Below are 24398 nucleotides of genomic sequence, written 5' to 3'. Positions count from 1 at the left end.
AATATGGAGCCCACCTTGATAACCCAGGCTAATTGGCCTCTCTTAAAGTCAACTGATTAGCAACCTTAATTCTACCTGCTACCTTAATTCTCCTTTGCCAGGCAGCCCAGCAGGCTTTCATGATTAGAGAATACAGCCGTCCTAGGGCGCGTGGGGGGCTCAGTTGGTTGAGCATCTGACTTTGGCTTCGGTCATGATCCCAGGGCCGTGGGATCAAGCCCCAAGTTGGGCGCCATGCTGAGTGAAGAGCCTGCTTAAGATTTTCTCTCTCTCTCTCTCTCTCCACCACCCCTCCCCCCTTTAAAAATGAAGAAGAAAGAATTCCCCAAACGGGCAGTTCCTGGCGTGTGCGGCAACTCTGTAAATAAGACTACAGTTTGTACAAGGCAAGGTAAATTTTAATTCTTTCCTTTTAATGGCCAATTTTCAAAGTTAGGTATTAGTATGCTAGCCACCTTCAATGGTGAATGGTTTGTTACACGTTTTTGGATTTCCTTTTTTAAGGATCGTTATAAACTCAGAGGTTTCTTTTTTAATTTTTTTTAATGTTTATTCATTTTTGAGAGACAGAGCGTGAGTGGGGGAGGGGCAGAGAGAGGAAGACACAGAATCCGAAGCAGGATCCAGGCTCCGAGCCATTAGCACAGAGCCTGATGTGGGGCTCGAACCCATGAACCACAAGATCACGACCTGAGCTGAAGTCAGAAGCTTACCTGACTGAGCCTCTCAGGCGCCCCATGGAAAATACATTTTAATTCAAATATGTTTGTTGATTATGGTGGTAATTTCTCACTTTTAAAGTTGGAGAACAAGAGGGGCACCTGGGTGGCTCAGTTGGTTGGGTGACTGACTTCGGGTCAGGTCATGATCTCACAGTTTGTGAGTTTGAGCCCCGCGTCGGGCTCTGTGCTGACAGCTCAGAGCCTGGAGCCTGCTTCGAATTCTGTGTCTCCTCCTCTCTCTACCCCTCCCCTGCTCACACTGTGTCTCTCTGTCTCTCAATAATAAATAAACGTTTAAAAAAAATTTTTTTTAAGTTGGAGAACAAGAGCAAAGGGAAAAAGAGAGAGAGAGAGAGAGAGAATCAAACCAAGAAACAGATTTAACTACAGAGAACACACTGATGGTCACCAGAGGGGAGGTGGGTGCAGGATGGAGATTGAGGAGGGCACTTGTCGTGATGAGTACCGGGAAGTGCTGAATCACTATATTATACCTCTGACATTAACATAACACTGTATGTTAATTATACTGGAATTAAAATAAAGTTGGAGAGAACATGATGGGTGTGATTAGAAATAAAATACCTAGCAGAAACAAGCTTATACTGAGCAAAGGTCATGGTCATCGTGTTTTTTTTTAGAGTAGAGAAGGTTCTATAAAGCTTTATGTCAAAGACTGCATAGAGGAAATTTCATCCGTGAGACTATAGCAGGGTCCATACACTTTCCTCACAGTGGTATGCCTTCCAGGAGATTCCCCAGCTTCAGCTACACATCACAGTCACAGAATTTGTTTTGCAATTTTTTTAAGTTTGTTTGTTTATTTATTTATTTATTGAGCATGTGTGGGGGAGGGGCAGAAGGAGAGGGAGAAAGAGAGAATCCCAAGCAGGCTCTGTACTGTCAGCACAGAGCCCGATGTGAGGCTTGACCCCAGGAACCGTGAGATCATGCCCCGAGCCGAAATCAGGAGTCAGATGCTTAACTGACTGAGCCACCCAGGTGTCCCCATAATTTTTTTTTTTTTTTTAAAAAGAAAAGGAAGAGATGCCTGGGCTCACCACTGGATGTTTGGATCTGGAAACTCTTGGGCAAGTTCTTGTCGGCTGTTTTTTTGTCTTTAGGTGTGGGGTTTTTTGTTTTTTTGTTTTTTTGTGTTTTTAAAAAATTTTTTTTAACGTTTATTTATTTTTGAGACAGAGAAAGACAGAGCATGAACAGGGGAGGGGCAGAGAAAGAGGGAGACACAGAATCGGAAGCAGGCTCCAGGCTCTGAGTTGTCAGCCCAGAGCTCGACGCGGGGCTCAAACTCACGGACCGCGAGATCGTGACCTGAGCCGAAGTCGGACGCTTAACCGACTGAGCCACCCAGGCGCCCCTGTTTTTGTGTTTTTGGCTGAGGAGATGATTCTGTGCAGACAAATGTACCTGTTCAATGAATACTTACTGGGTGTCCACTCAGTGCCAGGGATTGAGTTGGCTGGTGGGTGCTGGGAACACAGCAGTGATAACACGGATATGACCGCTGCCCTCATGAAGCTAGCCCTCACCGACTGATTTACCATCAGGTGTCTGTCAGGGGGCTGGCTGGGCTCTGGGGTGCCCTTGCTAAGGCTGACCTGGCCTTCACAGGACAGAAGTTCCAGAAGTGACTCGATTTAACGACGAATCTATCTTTCCTTTTGCAGACTTGGCAGCATCGCCATAAACTTTTAGAGGGCAAGGGACTTGACTTATCCCTTTCTGCACCCCCTCCCCAGAGTTCCTGGCGGAAGCTCAGTGTTCTGTCAAGTGCCAGACTCTGGGCTCTTAGCTGGTCTGACGTACGCCGTCCTCTCCTCAGCCAAGGAGACCAAGGCCTGGCAGTGCCATTAGGAGAGAGAAGGGAATACATGTGGAGTCTGACACGTTAAGGGCTCAAAAGCTATCTTTATGCCTTGAAAAAGGGCCAACAACTCTGCGGTTCCAGTTTGCTAAGACGTTTGAAGCTGTAAAGTGCCAAATCTCAGATCCTGCTGGCATGGCTTTTAAACGAATGGTTCTCACAGACTTCTTGGTTCTGTTGTTGTTAACGGACTTGAAAAATAATTCGCAAGAGAATATGTTCAAAATCCTGGAGAAGCTTCTGAATGCCCTACATTAACTAATAGTTCTCCCATCCCCACGTATGAACACTCACATCCATATACCACGTAGGGTCCGTACTTGTGTTCCAAAACTCCTGTTTACTCCAAGTCAGTACGTCCCAGTCTCAGAAAACATCCATTATGCCAATGACTTATTGAGTTACAGTTCACGTATTATTAGATAAAATAATATAGGATGCCCAGTTAAGTTTGCATTTCAGATAGACAACAAGTAATTGTTTCGTGTATGTCCCATGCAATTTGGGACATACTTATACTTAATTATTTGTTGTTTTATGAGATTCTAATTTCACCGGGTATCCTGTATTTTTATTTCCCAAATCGGGCAATCCTACCTGGCTTGCCATGTGCTATCCCTCGTAACCCCTAAAACACACACACACACACACAGGGAGTACCATGCTAATTTGACAAATAAGGAAGCTGTGGCTTAGAGAGAGACAATAAGATCCTCTGGGTTACAGCTGGTACGGGGTAGAGTCAGGATCCGAAGCTAGGTCCGTCCAAACACAAAGGCCCTGTTTTCGGGCTTCTTGGGAAAAGCAGCGATTGCTATGGCTGCTTTGTTCAGATCTACAGCAAGAGTGTTAGAGTGTTACCGCGGTGAGATTAATAGACACAGCTCTTTGCCATGCTGAACCCTGGTGCCGTCCGCCCCTTCTCATCAGGTGGGTGTTATTCGGCCCTCAAGGCTCAGCCCAGAGGTCACCTTCCTGAGGAAGCTTCCCTGGCCATCCTGGGGAGAGCTGACCGCTCTTGCCTTCATTGCGACACTTGCCCGGTGTCCGAGGACCTTCTCAAGGGCCCGTCTCCCTCAGAAGACCGGCAGGGACCTGTGTCATTTTCTCAGTGCCCAGCATGGGGGTGGAGTCGCAGGACACGCTCAGGGAGTGCCTGAGGGATGAAGTACAGCTTCCGGGCATCAGATTTCGACACAGTCCACTCGATCATGTGTGCGGTTACCGACGGGGAACCAATGGTTCTCCTGGCTCTCTGTGAAAAATGCCATCAGAGAACGGACACCAGAAGCTATGGCAAGAAAGCCATCACCTCGGGGCGCCTGGGTGGCTCAGTCGATTAAGCGTCCCACTTCGGCTCACGTCACGATCTCTCGGTTTGTGAGTTCGGCTCCTGTGCTGGGCTCTGTGCTGACAGCTCAGAGCCTGGAGCCTGCTTCGGATTCTGTGTCTCCCCCTCTCTGTCCCTCCCCTGCTCATGCTCATGCTCTCTCTCTCTCTCTCTCTCTCTCAAAAATAATAAACAGTTAAAAACCTAAAAAAAAAAAAAGCCATCATCTCTTACTGTTTAACTTGGGAACAATCCTTCCAGTCACATTTCTTTTCACAGTCCCTTTTCCCTGTGCCCTTTGACATTCGTGTAACCCGTGTTATTGCACAACCAACCTGGATTATCTGAGAATGAATCAGTCTTAGTTAACATTCAAAAATATACGGAAGGGAAGGAGGGAGAGGAAGAAAATACGAGCCTCACCTTTCCAGCTCAGCAAAGTTCAAGCCAGTCGTTTTTAAAAGTCAATTTTATGTGAAAAATGAGGTCATTTTATGTGCTAAAGATACATGTGCTTGGCATGGAAGGATGTTATTCCTTGAAGTATTTCCTTGAATATATTCCAGAGACTTTTTCTTTTTTTTTTTTTTCCAGTCATCTAAAAGTGGATGAAAGTTCTAGTGAACACAGGGTTTCTCTATGTGTTTCCTCCTCTGTGCACAGAGCTCGTGATTTCCAAGGGCACCCAATACGATTACTGAAAAGAAATACGGTACCCTTGTCCCTTGGCTGACCAGGTCAGCATCCTGAACTGAGACTCACTTCTGTGCCAATAAAGCACCATGTCGCTGAGAACAGAAATACACCCATTCCCTCTGGCTTTGGTTGTCCTCGCACATCCATGCGCACATCCATGCTCTTTTGTTGAAATAGTCCAGATAAGAATAATTATGGGCCAAGGCCCTTTCCAAAATGACATGTAAACGCTACAAAAAGGTAGGTGTTTAAGCTAGTCAGTGTTTTAGGAATGATTGACAAACTCGTATTTTGCTAATTTTTTTAAATGTTTATTTCCAAGAAACAGAAGAGACAGAGTGTGAGTGGGGGAGGGGCAGAGAGAGAGGGAGACACCGAATCGGAAGCGGCTCCAGGCTCTGAGCCCTCAGCCCAGAGCCCCGTGTGGGGCCCGAACTCACGAACCGTGAGATCATGACCTGAGCCAAAGTCAGACGCTTAACCGACTGAGCCACCCAGGCGCCCCAGATTTTGATTTCTATTGAGACAAATAGACCTAAGGGGCGACTGTTCTTTGGCGGGAATGATCCACTCAGAAGAACAGCCAAGTTGTTCTTTCACGATGAGGAACGGACGGATGCAGCCTGGTGGGCCACTCAGTGCACTGGACAAAACTCTAAGTCAGAAGGGAGTCTACCTGATGGTGGAGTCCCAAACACCACAACCACGCAGTGTGCACGGTGTCTTGGGAGACAGACACAAGTGCGTATCCGCGAGGCGGGGCCACGGCAGGCCCGCTGCTAGCTGTTCCTCAGCATGCGGGGGACACACACAGCGGACGGAACAGCAGCTCTGGAGTCAGACTGCCGGACTCTGCCTGCTGGCCCTGCTGCTCCCCGACCTCGGACGAGGTGCTTCTGTCTGAGCCTCACCTTCCTGGTCTGTGAAATGGGAATGGGAAACGTGTCTACCCCATGGGTTCCCAGGGGGGTTAGTGAGACTGTGGGCGAGTGGCCGAGTCCAGGGCTAGCACCTTGCGGCCACAGGACATCCGTTCCTCTGGCCCGTCCTCCTTGCCCGTCGGCATGGCTGAAATCAGCGGGACAGGAAGTTGGCGCTTCAGACCTCAGCTTCCTCCACACAGATTTTCATGAACGATGCACGTCGTACGAAAGAGGAGTGGGATTTACATAAGGAGAGATGGCAGGGACTTGGGGTTTCAAATGCCTCTCTCCTTCCCCTTCCCTGCTCTTGGCCCCCTTCCCACCTTACACCCTTGAGGGAAGCAAAAACGAACGCACAAAAAACGAGGCCAGGCAAATGCACCTCATAAGACTTTGGCCCCCAACCGCCCGCAGACCGCAGCGGGCTGGGCCGGCCCTTGTGGAAGGTCCCCTCCATGTGGCCAGAGGCAGGCCGACGGTCTCCGAGCAAAGGAGCCCTCGCGTCCCCTCCCTCCCAAAGCCCAAACCCAGGTTCCTCTGGATCAGAACACTGCAAGAACACAGAAAAGGGAGTGCGGGGAGAACTGGCAAGTCAGCAAAGAAGCCACACGTTCTAAAGAGCATGTGGCCCTACCTAGCACTCGGCTGCTCCGGGCTCTTTCAGGAGGTGAGCGCGAGCCCCGGGACTCTCAGGCTAGGTGAGCCCCGTCATCGGAGGGACAGAGAGTCAGAAGACTCGAGAGCACCCACCACACCTGACTCAGGTTCCCTCGCTCAACGCATTCAACATTTAGTTTACTGAGCCCCTAGTGTGTGGCAAGCATGCGTTCCAAATGCATAAACCCCACACACCCCAGTGTAGAAGCCAGTTTCAAAGTCAAAGAGGACACAAGCCCTTGACCCCACGCCTTTCAAATCTGCCCTCTACTCTCTCTGAGCTTAACTCCTTCCCTTGTCAAAAGCTTTTTGCCCTTTGTCCCCGACCTGTGCTGAGGCCAGGGTGTGAAGGAGGGAGGAGAAGGGGCACAAGGGAGGTTCGAGCTTTCGAAGCTAGCAAGCATCAGGCATCGAGATGGACTTTTTGGCTGGTTGCCCTGGTTTCTTTCTTTTTTCTTTTCTAATATTTTTTTTTTTTTTATTTTTGAGAGAAAGAAAGAGCACAAGCAGGGGAGGGGCAGAGAGAGAGAGGGAGACACAGAATCCGAAGCAGCTCCAGGCTCTGAGCTGTCAACACAGAGCCCGAGGTGGGGCTCGAACTCACGAACCGTGAGATCATGACCTGAGCCAAAGTTGGACGGAGCCACCCAGGCACCCTGGTTTTACTTTACCACAGAGCTCAGAACAGGGTGTCCCAGCAGGGGTGGGGGTGGGGTGGGGAATGGGACTGGCTCTCACAAAGCCTCTTTAGATTTGTAACTTCAGGCACAAAAGCCTCAGTTCTTCTCCCTGGGTCCCAAGTCCTCATGCACCTCTCACCGCTGTCACTGGCCTGAAGGAGAAAATCGGCACTTGCTGTGGACTGGGGAGAAAGTGGACAGCCCTGCAGGTGAACAGCCCACACTTGTTTGCCTTGGGAAATGATTTGCCTGCTTCACGTCACAAGCAGGAAGATGTTAGCACAGGCCTGGCAGAGAGCAACAGTAATCCGCTCAAGTGTGGTGAGCTGAGGTGAGGCCAAGTGCTGGAGACAATGCAAAGAGGCCGACCAGATGTTTCCTTTCCAGGCCAATCCAGATCATCGGCTATGCCCGTGCGGGTCCCAAGACGCAGCCAGAGGCACAGTGGAGAGAAAGCTGAGCCCAGGCTCGTCTGAATCGCAGCAGGACTTGGTTTGTCCAGCTGTTCCTTTAAATTGCCATTTTCTTATCCTCACCATCTCAAATCAAATCAGCTTACATTAACACGCTTGTATTTTTGCCTTTGAGGTTTTGAAACTGAACGAACTCAGTTGACCAGGACCCCTTTGTACTTAAAAAAAAACCCAGAGGATGGAATTCACAGGGGAAGAAAGACCCTCCGGGTCTCATGATACAAGGGCTGTCTCCCTTGTTCTATCATGAAGATACTCGCTCAGGAGCTGTCTTTGTTTTCCAGAGGAGAAAGAGGTGAGAATCACACTGCTAGGCAGATCCAGAGATCGCACCAGACCCTGATGAAGTGTTGGGGGGGTGGGGGGCTCGTGGGGTCTGGAGCCGATGGCCAAGAAAGAATTCTTCAATGTTTATTTATTCTTGAGAGAGAGAGAAAGCGCGCGCGCGCGAGAGAGAGAGAGAGAGAGAGAGAGAAAGAGAGAGAGAGAGAGATAGAGCATGAGCAGGGGAGGGGCAGAGAGCGAGGGAGACACAAAATCCCAAGCAGGCTCCAGGCTCAGAGTGGTCGACACAGAGCCCGACGCGGGGCTCGAACTCACGAACCGAAAGATTGTGACCCAAGCTGAAGTCGGACACTTATGTGACTGAGCCACCCACAGGCACCCCAAGAAAGAATTCTTGAAGACGTCTTTGGTACAAAAAGGTGATTTTATTAAAGCTTGGGGTCAGGGCCTGTGGGCAGAAAGAGCTGCGCTTCAAGTATTGGGGGTGACTGTTTTAGGGAGTCAGGGGAGACAGGAGGGAGTTTCCAAATAGACTTTCACAGGCTAAAGACTTACTGGCGGTCTAGCTATGGCCAAGCTAAGGGTGTTTTCTCCTCTAGCAAAGCATTAACATTAAGACAGTAGGGAGTTCCTGGACTTTAGGCCATTGATGGGATTGCCTTTTCCTTGTAAACGGACAGACTCTTTTTTGTTTCTTGTCCTTTCCTGTTTTGGGGTAGGTGGGAGTGTCCAAGGAACATCACACAGATCCCATCTGATCTGGGGGGGCAGGAAGGGGGGTGCTAGCTTGTGCTTCGCCCCTCAGCCTGTCTCACGCTCCCTCATCAGACCCCAGGACTGAACTTCAGTCTAGCACTCTTGTTCTGTCCCCAAACACAACAAAGCCTTCTCATTGTCCATCGCTGGTGCCTGAAGCTACTCTAGGAGTCAGGACCTGAGCCTGGGCTTTAATTGGTTGAAAAAAAAAACGTTAGCAGTTTTCTGAAAGTTTCAGGTTTTGTGGCTTTTAAAAGACTATCTCTTTAGTTTGTCTAGTTGGTAAATGCAAAGGCAACAGGTAGTTTTTGCCAGGCCCCACTTCCTTGATGGTGTGGTAACTGTGACCGTTTTTTACGACCTAAGAGCCGTCTGTCACCCTAACTGATGAGGGAGCAAAGGCAAGTTGACAGGCTGCAACACCCCCCCTCCCTGCCAGGCGGGATACACGTGATACACCCTCCAGGCTGCCCAAGAAGGAAAGGGGAAAAACAAAGGGTTAACTGATAGATCACAGTCCTGCAGGACCTGAGTCTCCATCTATTGACAAGTATCTTAGTAAATCACCAGAAACAGGCAATCTTATCAATAGCCAAATCTCCAGAAACCTACAGACGCCATTTCCTGGAGCCCCAACATCACCTCTCCACGGTGATGTGGGGACAGAGGCAGGAGGGAATGGCAGATAGAACGAAATCTCCTTATACCCTGCAGCCCATTGACAAACAATTGAGGCCGGCAGAGCAAACGTTTCTCGGGGAACCCCCTGCTGTCTCAATGCTAATGCTTTGCTGGAGGGAAAACCACCCTAGTTTCTGGCCTCCACCATCCTGGGAATCTTCCTTAGCATATGAAAATCTCACTGGAAACTTCCCCTGGATTTTACCTCCCCCAGTCTCTCCTCCTGGTCCCTGGGCAGCTCTTCCTGCCCACGGGGTCCTGTCCCCGAGCTTTAATAAAATCACCTTTTTGCACCAAAGACGTCTTCAAGAATTCTTTTTTGGCCGTGCGCTCTGGACCCCGCGAACCCCACTATCGCCCCCAAAACCTCGTCACTAACTACCTACCACCTCTTCCGTCTGTTTCAGGCCTGTTGCTTGCCCTGACTGTTGCTCCCAGTTTTCTGAGATTGTAAGAACCACACTAAAAAAGCTTCTTTCTCAACTGCTGCCCTTTGCTCTTTCCATAAAAGTCCACTTTTGCGTCAGAGAGGTTCTACTTTTGAAACCTTATCCAACCTGCTGTTTGTAATCATGGCAGCAACAGCTCTGGAGTCAGAAAGCAGAAACCGTGGTTCCAAGCCCGCCCCACGGCAGATGGTCTCAGTGAATGTGGACACAATCAGAGGCTGTCTGTCGGTAACATCAACCACAGAACTCAGAAGCAGGAGGGACTTTAAAGACCTCGGTCCGAAGACCTCGTTTTACAGAGAAATAAACGGAGGTTCAGAGCAGCTCAATAATTTTCCCCAGATTTGGGAGTACCCACTGGTATTAAAAATACGTACAGTACTTGGGTTTCTGGTCAAGATGGTTCAGTAAGTCCATACTTTGACATACTTCTTCTGCTTAAGTAATAATATGGTATAACATTAAAAAAAAGGGGGGGGCACCTAGGTGGCTCAGTTGGTTAAGCATCCAACTTCGGCTCAGGTCATGATCTCACAGTTCGTGGGTTCAAACCCCGTGTCAGGCTCTGTGCTAATGGCTCAGAGCCTGGAGCCTGCTTCAGACTCTGTGTCTCCCTCCCTCATTGACCCTCCCTGTGCTCTCTCTGTCTCTCAAAAATAAATATTTTAAAAAATTTTGTTTTTTACACTTATTTTTGAGACACACAGAGAGAGAGAGAGAGAGAGAGAGCGTGGGGGGGGGGAGGGGCAGAGAGAGAGAGAGAGGGAGACACAGAATCCAAAGCAGGCTCCAGGCCCCGAGCTGCCAGCACAGTGCCCGATGCGGGGCTCCAACCCACGAGCCGAAGTCAGATGCTCCACTGACTGAGCCACCAGGTGCCCCAAAAATAAATCAACATTTTTTAAAAATTAAAAAAAAAAAAAAAGACAAGACGGAAGGTCTGCAACACAGACTACATATTCCATGAGCCGGAACAGAAGAGTAACACAGAGTAGCGAGATGGGCTGGCGCTCCCCAGGAAGCAGCAGAGGGGGCTCGGCTTGTAAGTTCTGAAATTTAATGGGGACCAAAAATGTTTCAAATGAGGTGAGAGATCAATGATTTGCTGCTTGAAAGCAGGGTCCTGGGCTTCAAAGGATGAACAAAAGTGCCGTACAGCCACTCCTGGGAGACACAGCCCAAGAGGAAGGGGTGTGCCTTGGCCCACGGAGGGACGGTGGGCCATGCTGAGGGCTAGGAGTGGCTTGGTGACACAGCCACCCCCCCCAATATCGCAATAAGTGTGGCTTGGGACCGGCAATCTAGGTTGTGGCAACTGCGAAAACACTAGGCATGTCGAAGTGAGGACAGAAAGACTGGGAAGAGGAAAAGGCAGGCAGAAATAAACACAAGTTCCATGCTAAACAAGCGTGCCCACGACACTTCCAAAAAGAAATCTAACTAGGAAGAGAAAAATAAATACATACATAAAATAAAATCAACAGGGGGAACATGAATTCATTCAGGAGGAAATGAAAATTAATTTTAGGCCACAGGCTGTCAAAGACTTAAAATAAATGTTCAGAATGGCCAAAGAGACAAACTGAAGATTAACCTTCAGTGTAAGAGAACAAAAAGAAGACAAAACAAAAATATGGAAATTAAAACAGGCAGATCTGAAAAAGAACCAATTAGAAGTACTGGAAAGTATTTTTAGTCATTGAAGCTTTTAAAAAGTAGTAATGAATTAAAAAAAAAAAACAAAACCCAAAACACCTCACCAGATGGATGTGGTCAGAACATCAGCTGGAAAGCAGTATCCACAGACAAAGGGTTAAAAAGCAAGCAACAGCGAAGAGGCTTGGGGGATCAACTTACAGGTGAAGAGATTGAAAGGATCCAACAGAACATCTAACAGAAGTTCCAGTAGACGAGACGGAGAAAATGGCAGAGAAATAATATTTAAAGAAAGAAAAATCAAGATGGTTCCGGAACGGAGAAAGACATGAGCTTTGAGGTCTACCCTCTCATACTGAACAAAGACAATTCCACACTTACAATTACACTTCATCAAGGGTAAAGAGAAAAATCTAAAAGCTACCAGAGCCTACAGATTAAAACAAACAAACAAAAAACAAAAAAAGGGTGGATAATCCAACAGAAAAAGGGGGAAAGACTTAAACAGGCACTTCACCAGAGAAGCTGTGTAATGGCCTTTGAAAAGCAGCCCAATCTCATCAGTTACCTGAGAAATGCAAATTAAAACCAGAATGAGATAACAGCCCCCGCCCCCCAAACAGTTAAAGTGAAAAGATGGGCAATACCAAGCAGTATTGTCAGCCCAATGGCACTGTCACATGCTGTTGTTGGGGGTGTGGATTAGTACAACTGCTGTGGAAAAATGTTTAGCAGTCACTACCAAAAGTGAACCCAGACATACCGTATGACCTAGCAATTCCGCTCCTAATGGAATCTATACAGATTTAGAAATGCATATATATGTTCACCAAAGACACAAGAATTTTAATGACAGCGCTACGCTCCTAGCCACAAACTTGAAACCACCCTAATGTCCGTCAAGAGATAAATGGGTGACTTATGGTATATTCATATAATACAATGAGAGTGAATGAACCGCCATTCGTGATACATGAATGAGCCTCATAACGTCGTGTCGATTGAAAGAAGCCACATACTAGAACAAAATGTTTACAAAACATTTATTTGATAAAGAATCTGTATTCAGAATCTGTAAAGAATCTTTACACATTTCAATAACTAGAAGACAGACAACCCACTGTTGGGCAAAATATTTGAACAGGCACTTTATCAAAGAAGAGACAGGAATAGTGGTGACCCTCTAAAAGACTTAGGGGGCACCTGGGTGGCTCAGATAAGCATCCGACTATCGGTTTTGGCTCAGGTCACGATCTTGTGGTTTGAGACCCGTGTTTGGCTCTGTGCCGAGTGTGGACCCTGTTTGGGATTCTCTCTCTCCCTTTCTCTCTGCCCCTGCCCCACTTGCACCGTCTCTGTCTCTCTCAAAATAAATACATAAAAAGTTAAAAAAATAAAAGGCTTGGGAAAGAGAATCTGAGAAGATGGCAAATGGTGGCATAATGTTTTAGCTTTCTCCGACCCGTTGACTCCCACAAAAACAGAGCAACAAAGATTATAAAACCAACAGCCCACAGACAACATCCACAGTACAAGTTGATGAAGTAGCCCCAAGAGTTCCCCAAACAGAAGGGACACAGAGCCACAGGGCCCATAACCATATAAGCGCCGTCTCCATGGGAACAGTGGGGTAGCTGATGGCATGGGGACTCACCCACAGGTACTCACTGAAAGTAGAGGGCCAGTACCCAAATGCAGCTGGGTTACCTTCAGCTCTGAAAGGACTTGAGCAGAGGCCCCGTGAACCCCTAAACGTCAGCTGCTGGTGCTCCCCTCTAGGAGATGGCCCCACTTTGAGGAGACTCTCCTGGGAATAAAAATCCATAGAAGGTAGGACGGGAGATAAAAGAGAAGGTCCAGATGAAAATGGGGGCTGGGACTGAATCAGGAGAGCTCACGAAGTGCAAAGGACAGCCCTTCTGACCAACCCCCCACCCTGTATACCCTGCGACCGCAGCCAAGGTGCAGGAAAATGAATTAGCAGATTATAGGAAGATCCCACACATAAGTGCACAAGCTCCCATGTGAGGTCCGTGCTGCTGGTCTGAAGGCTACACTTTAAAGTGGTAACATGATCACTGAGAGATCAACTTTTGTGTTCAGGTCCTCAGATTGGGAAATATTTTCTAGCAATGCCTGTATGGAACAGGATTCTGACATAAAACCACCCAGTAGTCACGTGGTGTGTGCTCTAACCCACATTGTTCTTGCAATGGGAATGAATCCAAGAGGCACGTTTATATGATGGAGTGGGGCAGAGATCATTGACGGGGCGTAACCTACGCAACTTGCAGTAAATTCTCACCTTTGGCACCTCCCACCCCCTTAGAATGCTGCATCACAGTTATCTGGTAAAGCATCTGCCCGCTGCCGCCGCTGAGGTGTGCTCAAAGAACCTGGCTTCATGGACCAGAGGGTAAGTCATGGGAGTGAGGCTAAAGAGTCCACGTGAATGGCTGCTTTCCTGAACGAAGCAATGGAAGGGAAAATAGTACGCAGTGAATGACCATTCCCATTATTTTGGAACTGAAATGACCTAGAATCTCCAACAGGGTCTGACTTGCTTGAAATACTACAGATACATGGAGCGCCCGGTGGCTCGGTCGGTTAGGTGTCCGACTTTGGCTCAGGTTGTGATCGCACCGTTCGTGAGTTCGAGGCCCGCACTGGGCTCTGTGCTGACAGCTCAGAGCCTGGAGCCTGCTTCCGATTCTGTGTCTCCCTCTCTCTCTCTGCCCCTCCCCTGCTCACACTGTGTCTCTCTCAAAAATAAACAAATTGAAATACCACAAATACAATTTTAAGGGATGGTCTGTGATGCAACAACTAACCCACCCTTCGGAAAGCCTTCTCCACTAGGTGCGTGGTGCAGTCAGCTGAGCCTGGGGAGACGGAAGGAACCCATCTGTCTTGGGAAAGGTCATCTGAAAGGCTCTGATGACATTTTGTCTCCCTTGGGCTCAGCAGTTAGAGCCAACGGCTTCAGAGAAGGATAGAGGGAGGCAGCATTTTCATTGCACTGGTGAGCAGAATTAAGAGATTTATGTGGTATACAGAGTGCATGACTCAAACAATCTGCACACCAAAGTGCCCCAGATGACCTTGGTCGAAATTCCATTCTTACCACTGATAGAACGAACACATCTGAATAGAGCTTCAAGTATTAAAACAAAAAACACGACGAAACAAAAAACCAGGCACTTTCATGCTCGACCTCATTTCTGCGTCCGCAAAATGGATTTCACGCTGACTTCACAGTCCGCAACAGAGATTAAGCGGAATAACAGTAAAATACCTTCTAAAGTACGCGGTAGGGGTAGGTATTTCCCTTACCCGATGGTGACTATCAGTTTACACACTATTTTGTAGGAACCTTGTTAACACCAGGTACATTGGGAATTATCTAATCTCTCATTACATTATGGCTCTGTACCAGGAGATGATTTTTCTCTGAAGGCGAGCCTTGGCGGATCCGTTTGGGCAAATACTAACAAATACGTGCACCCCGATCTACAACAGTGCTTGTAAAATACTGAGGAACCAGAGCTTTTAGACCTGTCAAAGTAAACAGTTCTTTGAAGCTCTTGGAGGCCAGTCTCCCAGCTAGGCTTCTGTTTTTTCAAGAACGAGGTTGCTGACAGCCAGACTTGAAAAGCAAGTACAACTTAATCTCCTCCCTCCAGCAGGTGATGAGGCAAAAATCAGCACTACCTGTTTGGAAAAGCTGCACGGGGCTGTCTGTGCCAGCCCATTTCCCTCTCAGACAGGCCTGAAGACTTGGCAACCAGGCTAACACAGAATCCCCGCGGCTTCCGGCTCCTTATAGGCACCTGGGAGTCTCAGGCACTGGTCTCAGCGAGGAAGAGGCCCCAGGGCATTGCTTCTATCTGTCCCAAGCATCTCAATCTGTCCTCAGACTCTTTTCCAGGCATCTTAGTAGTCAAACGGCCAAAAAACCTCTGAAAGCCAATTGTTTTTTTCCCCACCAGGGAGAGAACTCAGGTAGGGGAAGGAGACTACAAAACCTTTAACTGTCTAAAAATAGTCAAGTCAGGAAACCGGGCTCTCCTCGTGATCCCCCCAAGGCAAAGAGTGACAGAATGTCAGGGAGCCGACACTGCAGACAGAAGAAAGAGCAGTCTCCTGTCCGCGCCATCTCGGGAAGGCAAGGGAAAGGGCAGACATCAGGAAGAGAACTAATGGTCTGCCAGGGGAAGAGGGACTATGGCTAGGGCACTGCCAGTGTTCTTGCCATCTCCACGAAGACTGTGTCTCACCAATTAAAAAGAGCTTTCTCATCTGGAGGTATACAAAGACATACACCACCATCTGTAGAATCTGTATCAAAACTGGATTTTTTTTTTTAGAAACAGAGTATCTGTTGAAAAAGTCTCCAAAAGCACCCATACTGTTAACGTTTGGTCAAAAGACAATCAGAACCAAGGTCGGCAGCATGAACTCTAAAGAAAAAAGCAGGTAGTATCCATAGATTTCCACCCCAGCTTGATTTTCCATGTTAGCTATTTCAGAAATCCTGTACAATAGTCTCATGGAATTTTCTCATGATACTAGGAGTATTATTGAATTTGGAAGGCTATCATTTTAGCGAACAAACATTTGTTCTCCCAGTACATCAAACAAAAGCGTGAACACGAACTGCTGGAGTCTAAATAATGGTTCAAAATCCGGGAAGAGATGGAAGGTGTTGAGTTGAGACTAGTTTTAGAATAAGATGAAGAATCCCTCTATCTTACAATGTATTACTTCAGTAATGACCAAACGGTTTGGTTTTTTTACGTAAACTCTACAACTTGGAGATCAAGAGTCACATACTCCACCTCATACTGAGCCACAAGTTCCCCATACGGCTACAGCTCTAAAAATTAACGTCCTCCCAGGTTGCTAGGTAGGATGCTCAAACTACAAATCTTTTCATTGGAACAACATGACTTTTTTTTTTTTTTTTTTGCTGTGGCATTTTCTCAAAAATACTATTACACACACACACACACACACACACACACACCCACCCACACTAAAAGATAGCTTAACAGGATGTGAACGTGCTTAAGAGTGGCCAGAGCGGCTGGGTGAGTGGAGGGAAATGCTAAGGGAGTGGGAAGAATGGTTAGGAGGGAACGCAGTAATCTGGGAAGTAAGTTCCAGACAGCTACATGTAGGCAAATTGTATGGTAATGCAAATATTTATTTTCAGCTTCCATTTGGCAGAAGACAGTCCGAATTCCAAGGATCATTAATGAACCACATGAAATACCCATCTTAGAGAAATATATTCTGAAAACTTACACTTACATCTTCTGGTTTGGTCGTATGTGTGGCTCCCAGATATTTAAGGGCATGCATGCATCAGTTCTGCAGGTGATAAGAGGAAAGCAACCAAGGGAAGATACAAAAGTTGGTTGTGCCTGGAAAAAAACAGCTCTTATTTCTTTACAAGTTCAGTGCTGCCTTCAGTGTTAAGATGACGATCAGGATTATATGCAAAAATAGTATCAAGTGAATGATGACGGGTTGGAGAGCAGAAACCTCAAAATGATAACATGACTATAAAAAACAGTAAGTACAACGCACACATACATCAAGTTGTAGATTAGACAGAAAAATGGCTCATGGCCACAGCCTGTTATGAATCGACCAAAATGTCAGAACCAGCAGTCAGTAAATTTTGGCTTAACTCAGTGATTTGGTCACCTATTATGAATGAACTTGTTAGCCAAAGATCATTTTTCGATGTTCAACTTTTTTACATATCCCATCCTGGAGAAGACCGCTGGATTTTACCATAAAATTCTTCAGTTTCAGGCATATCCTAAATGGGAATGATAGCACCAGAATAAACACGATCTCTGTAGCATTAGCTTAAACTGGACCACACTTACCTTCCAGCCTGAAGAATTCACTGTTAAGATGACTATATGGTCCTTTTAGCAATAAAATTAAACGATTCTTAACACATGAGACCTTTAAACTTTCAGGAGAAAGTCTGTAAATCAAAAATTCTTTAGTCGCTGTGTCAGACACCAAGTAAATGTTAAGGGCTTGTAGGATAAGCCCCTTGGAAGAACTACGTCCATTCTATTTTATATACTTATATTCTGAGTCTAGTGTACGTACATATAATGCGTACTCAAGTAGTGATGTATTGACAATATTAATTTGTGACAAATAATCAGGATCGAGGAAAATCTTCAAGAGAAGACACGGCAGTTAAAGTAAATCCCTCATTCAAGAATGAAATGTACCATATGTCCTTTCACAGAAAATTGAGTCCCCGCAACAATACTGCAAGTTTCCAAGAGTCATGCGGCAAGGGAATGGTGAGAATACTAAATTTTATGCTGGTTACCCCGAGGCACAGAACACAAAAAAGACCTTAACTGTCCTTATTTGGATCTACAAACAGGATGATGGACATGAACGCTGGTTATAGTATTCTCTTCTTTGCCCATTTACCAAAAAAAAAAAAAAAAGAGAGAGAGAGAGAGAGAGAGAACACCAGACCTTTGCAGGGACAATCAGAGGCATACTGGTGCACCAGCAGTATTTACCAGCTAATCACCTATTTCATGAACGTAATTCATTTGAGGATCAATCATCAACAGATGGTCTATGCAACTTCTTTTATAATTTCAGTAGATAGTTGTGATGCTTCTTATCTAGATTTTTAAGAAAATGCATTTCCATTTCTCTTAAAGAAGTGGAAATTTACTTGAGGAAATTTCTATCAGAATAAAACTGCCTTATATTGCCTGATTTAGTCAAAGCTGCTTGAAACTCCAATTTTTACCATCATTTACTGCCTGTATCAACACAGCAGAAAAGACCTGATAATAAAGTCACAAGAATTCTGTTTATTATTATAGCAAACACTTTCACAGCATCTGACAAAACTCAGAAGTATCTGAGAAATGGGTTCAGATCTATGAAACTAAGCCAGCCAGGATGAAATCTTTATGGGGGGTGGGGACGGGAAGGGGGAAAATGGAAAAGCAATAAATAACCAAAAGATACATTTCACATAGAGGCAAAATATAAAAAGAGGCAAAGTGATAGAATGAAAAAACAAACAAACCAAACTGCTAAGCAACCGACTAAGAAACTTTGATTCTTTCGGTCTTACTCGCTGCTAATGGTCCCCTTTGTCCCTCCACCGTTACAAATGCAGAGCAGCTAAGGTAGTAATGAAAGAATGACCTCGCAAGACTCACCAGGAGGTCAAAAGGAATTACTGAAAAAGTGTTCAGATACTTTATAAAATATCTATTTTATTATACTCTGTCTTCCTTCGGTGAAGGTGTCCTTTGAAAATCACACTCTATTTCTTAATATCATTTCAAATCCTTAACTAGAGAGGCTAGCTTCTTCCAGAGTGACGCTCCCGGGGCTCCGCCTGTTTTCCGCGGCACACGGATGACAGCAGAGCCGTGCCACCTGCGGGAAAGCGAAGGGCAGCACAACCGTGAAGTTACGATCATCCCTGGGGCAGACGCTGTGACTCCAGCACCCTCAAGGATCACTGTGAAATCATATTCTGTGTCAGTGTGGGAGTTCTTCTACAAACAGGAAGAACCTAATTTCTGTCAACACGTGCAGTGCCGGCTATTTTTCCCAACAGACTTTTCCCCCGTAAGACAGCTGCCCCAGGAGAACCGCTGCTTACACATCCCTGTCCAGATTCAAAAAGAAACTCGACGTCTTTCTGTGAAAAGACAGCAATACACAAGTACTGGGAAAGCTTCCTGCAACCGCGGCTTGCCCAGCCACTCCAAGCGTGGGGTCGCTCCCTGACGGACGGAAGATCCTGTCCGGTGACTCATAGCTCATCAGACGTGTTGTTCACCTTTGGTAATTCACACTCGTCACTGGTGCGACAGCTCTGGAGGAGGTCCCTGTAGTGCTCCTTGAGATCCTCATACAGGGAAGCAGTTTCCTGGGAGTGAGCCAATGGCAACACCTTTTCATTCAATAGCATCTGCACCCGGAACTCTTCTTTGGGAGTCTTCGCATTCTTACAATGGTAAAGCACAAACATGAGGTTCGAGGCATAGGGCACAATGTGGCCACTTCGGAACTTCCGATGCATCTGTTCCTTGTAATTGTAAGCCGTCAGGGGCTCCTTGTCTTTGAAGTAGCCCATGAGGGAGAGCAGTGGAAGAAGGGTCTCCGCGTGACCAAACTGCAGGACGACTGGAGAGGAAACTGGCTGAGACCTTGAAAGACAAATGGAGAAAAAATATGTGTATGTATTCATGTCGTGGAGGTAATATCTACAGTAGTGAGAAGGAGCACACAACGTTCTCACCTTTTCAAATCTTTATGTACAGACGCCAACAATACGGCTAAGGTTCTGTGTGGCTGAGAACTGAATGTTTTACACTCAGGGTTAAGTTCCCAGTTCAGGATCGCTGTGGTATTGCAAATCCATCTAAAACACTGCACACACGCTATTCTTTATATAGAGAGAAGAGAGTCTTTACTAGGAGATTAACGACCTCGAAGCAGATGTGGATTTCAAAAGCGTATGGCCCTTCCGTGAAGGAAACTGAGCACACTGGCCTTTAGTAAACACTGATTACTCCACGGAGGGCTTCTGAACGAACCTCAGGCGCTACCGTATCTATATCTGGGAAATGGGGACAAGCAATACTCAAGTCAAGGTCTTGGCTAAAACCTGTCTGAACAGTGAATGGTAACTCATGTACTCCTTCAATGTTTTATAAGACCTGCCTTGGGCACTACATTGGGAGAGAACCGCAAAGGGTAGAGAGACAACCTGTTCCAGCCGCCCTGCTGTGTTTGTGGCTGGAGTGGAGTCTGCACAGGGCCAGCAATACAACAGCTTTCCACACCATGAGCTAGGTCTTTAATAGAAAGAATATAACTTTGCTCTTAAACAAAATCTGTAAATCTGCTCAAACACACTGAGCCGTCTAATCGATTAGCCTGCCAGCCCCACACCACATTACACACTTGGAGCACCTGGGTTTCCCAGTGGACAGCAGCATTTGAGCAGGTTTGGACCTTCATGATTCCCCACAAATTCAGACGGAACTAGAGAGCAGATCCCAAACCCAACGAAAACATTTACAAATAACAGTAGGGAAAGGTTTTCTCAGTGAATCACCAACAGCCTCAGACGTGAACATGATCAGTGTCCGTGTGGAAAAGCGTGTTGAAAGAGCTCACATCTGGTCGTGGGTGCTAAGAGAACTCACACCTGCAGGGTGCAGAGAGAGCTCACACCTGGAGGGTGCAGAGAGAGCTCACTCCTGGAGGGTGCAGAAAGAACTCATACCTGGTAGGTACTGAGAGAGCTCACACCTGGTGAGTACCGAGAGCGCTCACACCTGGTAGGTACTGAGAGAGCTCACACTTGGCGGGTGCAGAGAGGACCACGACAGACCTCTCCCAGGGCTGGAGAAATCTAGCTACCGGGAACTCTCGAAACAGCCACTCCAAGGCCCCATTCTAGCCCAGAGGCTGCACACACTAGAAGCTGCTGGGAGGGAGTCAAGACTGAGTCGGACAGGGACAGCAAAGACCAAAAAAAGCGCCAGTCGGATCAAGGTCAGGGCAGCAAACCAGAACCAGGAGATCTCAGAAAGCAACCTGCCATTTTCTGAACAGCACACACATATAGTACCAAAGAAGGGAGACCCAGGAGGTTAAAGAAGCAACCTGACGTGAGCCGCCTTCTAAATATTCAGAGAAACTAAATGCACATTAAAATGAGCGATAGAAAAGTAAATAGAAGAATAAGGAGCAGAAAAACATCCCTACAAAAAATAAAAGTATACAGTACTAGAAATACTCAAAAAATACATAGAAACTGTAACATACTATTTCTCAATTATCCACTATTCTGAGATTAATATTCTCTAAAAAGGAATAAGCACTTCAAGAAGAGCGAGCTGGGGGGGGGGGGTTACTCCCTCTTCTTAATTGGTGTATTTTTTAATTCAGTCATCTAAAATATTTAAAATCTGTATTTATTTCCAAGAAGCATCCCCTTAGGCCCAAAGTTACAAAGCACTATCATTTAGACCATAGTTATATTTGGTTTCATCTGCATAACTAGTTTTGAATTTTGCATTATTTGTCAGTCTTTAAAGATTGGGTGGATCTCAGATTCTTAAAAATCCACAGATTTTTGGCTCCTCTTGAAAACCTAAAAGACCTGACAACATATACTCCCATAAGGCAATAATTAGCTGAGCAGGAATAAGGTTACTCCGGAGAGGACATATATACCCACTGCCCAGGACATCTATCACTGCACACTGTCTAACCAAGATGGATTCATTCATTACTTACCTGGTGCCTTTATACATTTGAATAAATGCAAGCCAAAGCTAATACCACTGTCATAATGTAAATATAATGGAACTTAATAGTAATACATAATAAAGTAAGTTATGTAAAAATATAGTTGACCCTTGAACAATGCAGGACTTAGGGGCACCAAACCTCTGTGCTGTCGAAAATCTGTGTACCGGAGCACCTGGGTGGCTCAGTCGGTTAAGCATCCGACTTCCGCTCAGGTCATGATCTCGCAGTTTGTGAGTTCGAGCCCCGCGTCAGGCTCTGTGCTGACAGCTCAGAGCCTGCAGCCTGCTTTGGATTCTGTGTCGCCTTCTCTCCCTGCCCCTCCCCCACTTGTGCTCCGTCTCTATCAAAAATAAATAAATGTATTAAAATAAATTTAAAAAAATCTGTGTACCACTTTTTAACTTCCAAAAACTTATCTACTAGCTTCCTGTTGATTGGAAGCCTTTTCGATGATAACATAAACAGTTAACTGTTTATCATAGACTACTGATTGACTGTATATAATACATTGGAAGCTTTTCTGATAACATAAACAGTTGATTGCTGTTTTTTTTTTTTTTAATTTTTTTTTTTCAACGTTTATTTATTTTTGGGACAGAGAGAGACAGAGCATGAACGGGGGAGGGGCAGAGAGAGAAGGAGACACAGAATCGGAAACAGGCTCCAGGCTCTGAGCCATCAGCCCAGAGCCCGACGCGGGGCTCGAACTCACAGACCGCGAGATCGTGACCTGGCTGAAGTCGGACGCTTAACCGACTGCGCCACCCAGGCGCCCTGATTGCTGTTTTTTATAATATACTATTGACTGTATATAATACATGTAACACATTTTGCATGTTACAGTGTATACATACATAATGCAATATATTACATATTTTGTATGTTATATGCATTACACGCTGTATTCTCACAGTAAAGAAAATGTTAAGAAAGTCCTAAGAAAGAGAAATTACATTCACAGTACTACACTGCATTTATTGAAAACAAACAAACAAACAAACAAAAAACAACGCCCATATAAGTGAACCCACCCAGTTTAAATCTGTTGTTGTTTGAGGGTCACCTGCTCTGGTTTACGTTTTAAGTCATCTAGTACAAGGAAGCAACTGCAAAGCCAGGACAGGCTCTCATCCTGATGGGAAGAGGTCAGGAAGGATCGCAGCAATACCTCCAGAGTCCTGCAGAAAGACCAGTCAGCAACTCTCCTCTCTTCCCCACTGAGGAACTCCAACAAATGTAAGACAATATACGATACAAAATTTTCTAGTTTCAACAAATTACAGCAATATTATCAATGAACTATTTTACATTCTTTTTCTCTATCAAGTCTTTGAAATGCAGTGTGTACTTCATGCTCACAGCACCTCTCCATACAGACCAGCCCCATTTTCAAGTGCCGAATGAACGAGCACGTGTGGCTCGTGACTACTGCGTAGAACTGTATACAGCATACCCACATAGGAGTATATGACAGACAGTGGTGACGACAGCCCCATATACTTGGACTCAAAAGTCAATCAGATAAAGAGAAAATGGAAAGAAAGGTATGAGACAAATAACAAGCACATGTACAAAAAAATGTGTGCTAGGGAAAGGGAAGAAACCAACACGGCTATGTACAAATCATGAGTCCAAAGTCGCAGTAATGACACCCAAGCTACAGAAAAAAATAAATTTAGGTTGTGACCCACATGTAAGTTTTAAACCTGAAGGCTCTTTACGTAGAAAGAGCAATCAAACTTCGTTTTCTGTTTTGACTTGCTTTACTGTCAGTTATATGTGAAAATCAGCTATTTTTTAGAAGAAAGTTGAGGAAAACTATGCTTTGAAAATACTCAGGAATTTTATGGGAAATCAAGTTAGTTTATATATTAGATTTACACAGGGAGCTCTGTTAACAAAAATTAATGTCTTCTGCCATTTGATACATCTAAATTAAAAAAAAATGTTTTACATTTATCGCAGCATTATTTATAGTGGCCGAGATAAGGAAGCAGCCCAAGCGTCCATTCACAGATGAATGGATAAAGAGGTGTTCTATACGTGTGGTATATACACACTATGGAATATCACTCAGCCATAAAAAAGGACCCATTTGCAACAATGTGGATGGACCTAGAGGGTATTATGTTAAATGAAATTTAAGAAACAAATGAACAAACAGGAAATAAAAGAGACAAAAAACCCCAGACTCTCGAATACAGACAACAAACTGGTGGTTGCCAGGGGGGAGGTACGCATGTGATAGATAAAGCAGATTAAGAGGTACAAACTTCCAGTTACAAAATAAATAGGTCACAGAGATGAAAAGTACAGCATAGAAAACATAATCGGTAAGGTAACGCTGTTGGGTGACAGATGGTGGCTATACTTATGGTGACCACTGAATAAGGTACAGAACTGTTGAATTATTACATTGTACCTGGAACGAATATAACACGGTATATTAATCATACTTCAATAAAAAAGTATTCCAGGCAAATAGTTAATTCACCAATAGTTAAATTCACCAATACAATAATAATAACTTGAGACAAGGATAACTACTAATTATGGGGCGAAAACTAACATAGCCTTCCCCAAAACAGTCTTAAACACGGAAAACACTAATTTGCTTGCAAATCCAAATGTGTATGTAGGAAATAAGGAACTTACAATTATTTGCAGGTTGTATTTTCTACAATAACCAGATAAAAATATTTTAAGCTTATAGGGGTGACAGGTCTGATCACTCGCTGCCAAGTGCCAGGTACCATGCTAGGTGTTTTTTGCTGTTTGTGCTTATCTGTTTTTAGAAGGGGAGGAAAAAATAAGAAAGGTTATAAAGATGAAAGAACAAAAAATCCGAATAAAAC

General features: G+C 45.5%; 1 protein-coding gene across 2 annotated transcripts in view; it reads right to left on the bottom strand.

The window, feature by feature from the left end:
• Positions 1 to 13925: 13925 nt before the first annotated feature.
• The window catches only part of MINPP1 (multiple inositol-polyphosphate phosphatase 1), a 52752-nt gene continuing 42279 nt past the window's right edge, over positions 13926 to 24398 (bottom strand). The window contains exon 5 of one of the 2 annotated variants that reach the window (XM_047088707.1): positions 13926 to 19424. In XM_047088707.1, coding sequence (XP_046944663.1) covers positions 19028 to 19424 — 397 coding nt within the window. In that variant the 3' untranslated portion in view covers positions 13926 to 19027. The remainder of the gene's footprint in view (positions 19425 to 24398) is intronic. The other variant, XM_047088708.1, reaches the window with a different exon arrangement.

This window comes from Lynx rufus, unplaced genomic scaffold (assembly GCF_022079265.1).
Source record: "Lynx rufus isolate CCGP_SWC_20201006 ecotype Redwood Valley unplaced genomic scaffold, mLynRuf1.p SCAF_25, whole genome shotgun sequence".
In the NCBI taxonomy this organism is placed as follows: Eukaryota; Metazoa; Chordata; class Mammalia; order Carnivora; family Felidae; genus Lynx; species Lynx rufus.
The sequence above is the reverse complement of the archived record's forward strand: the minus strand, read 5'-3'. Positions and strand labels throughout refer to the sequence as shown.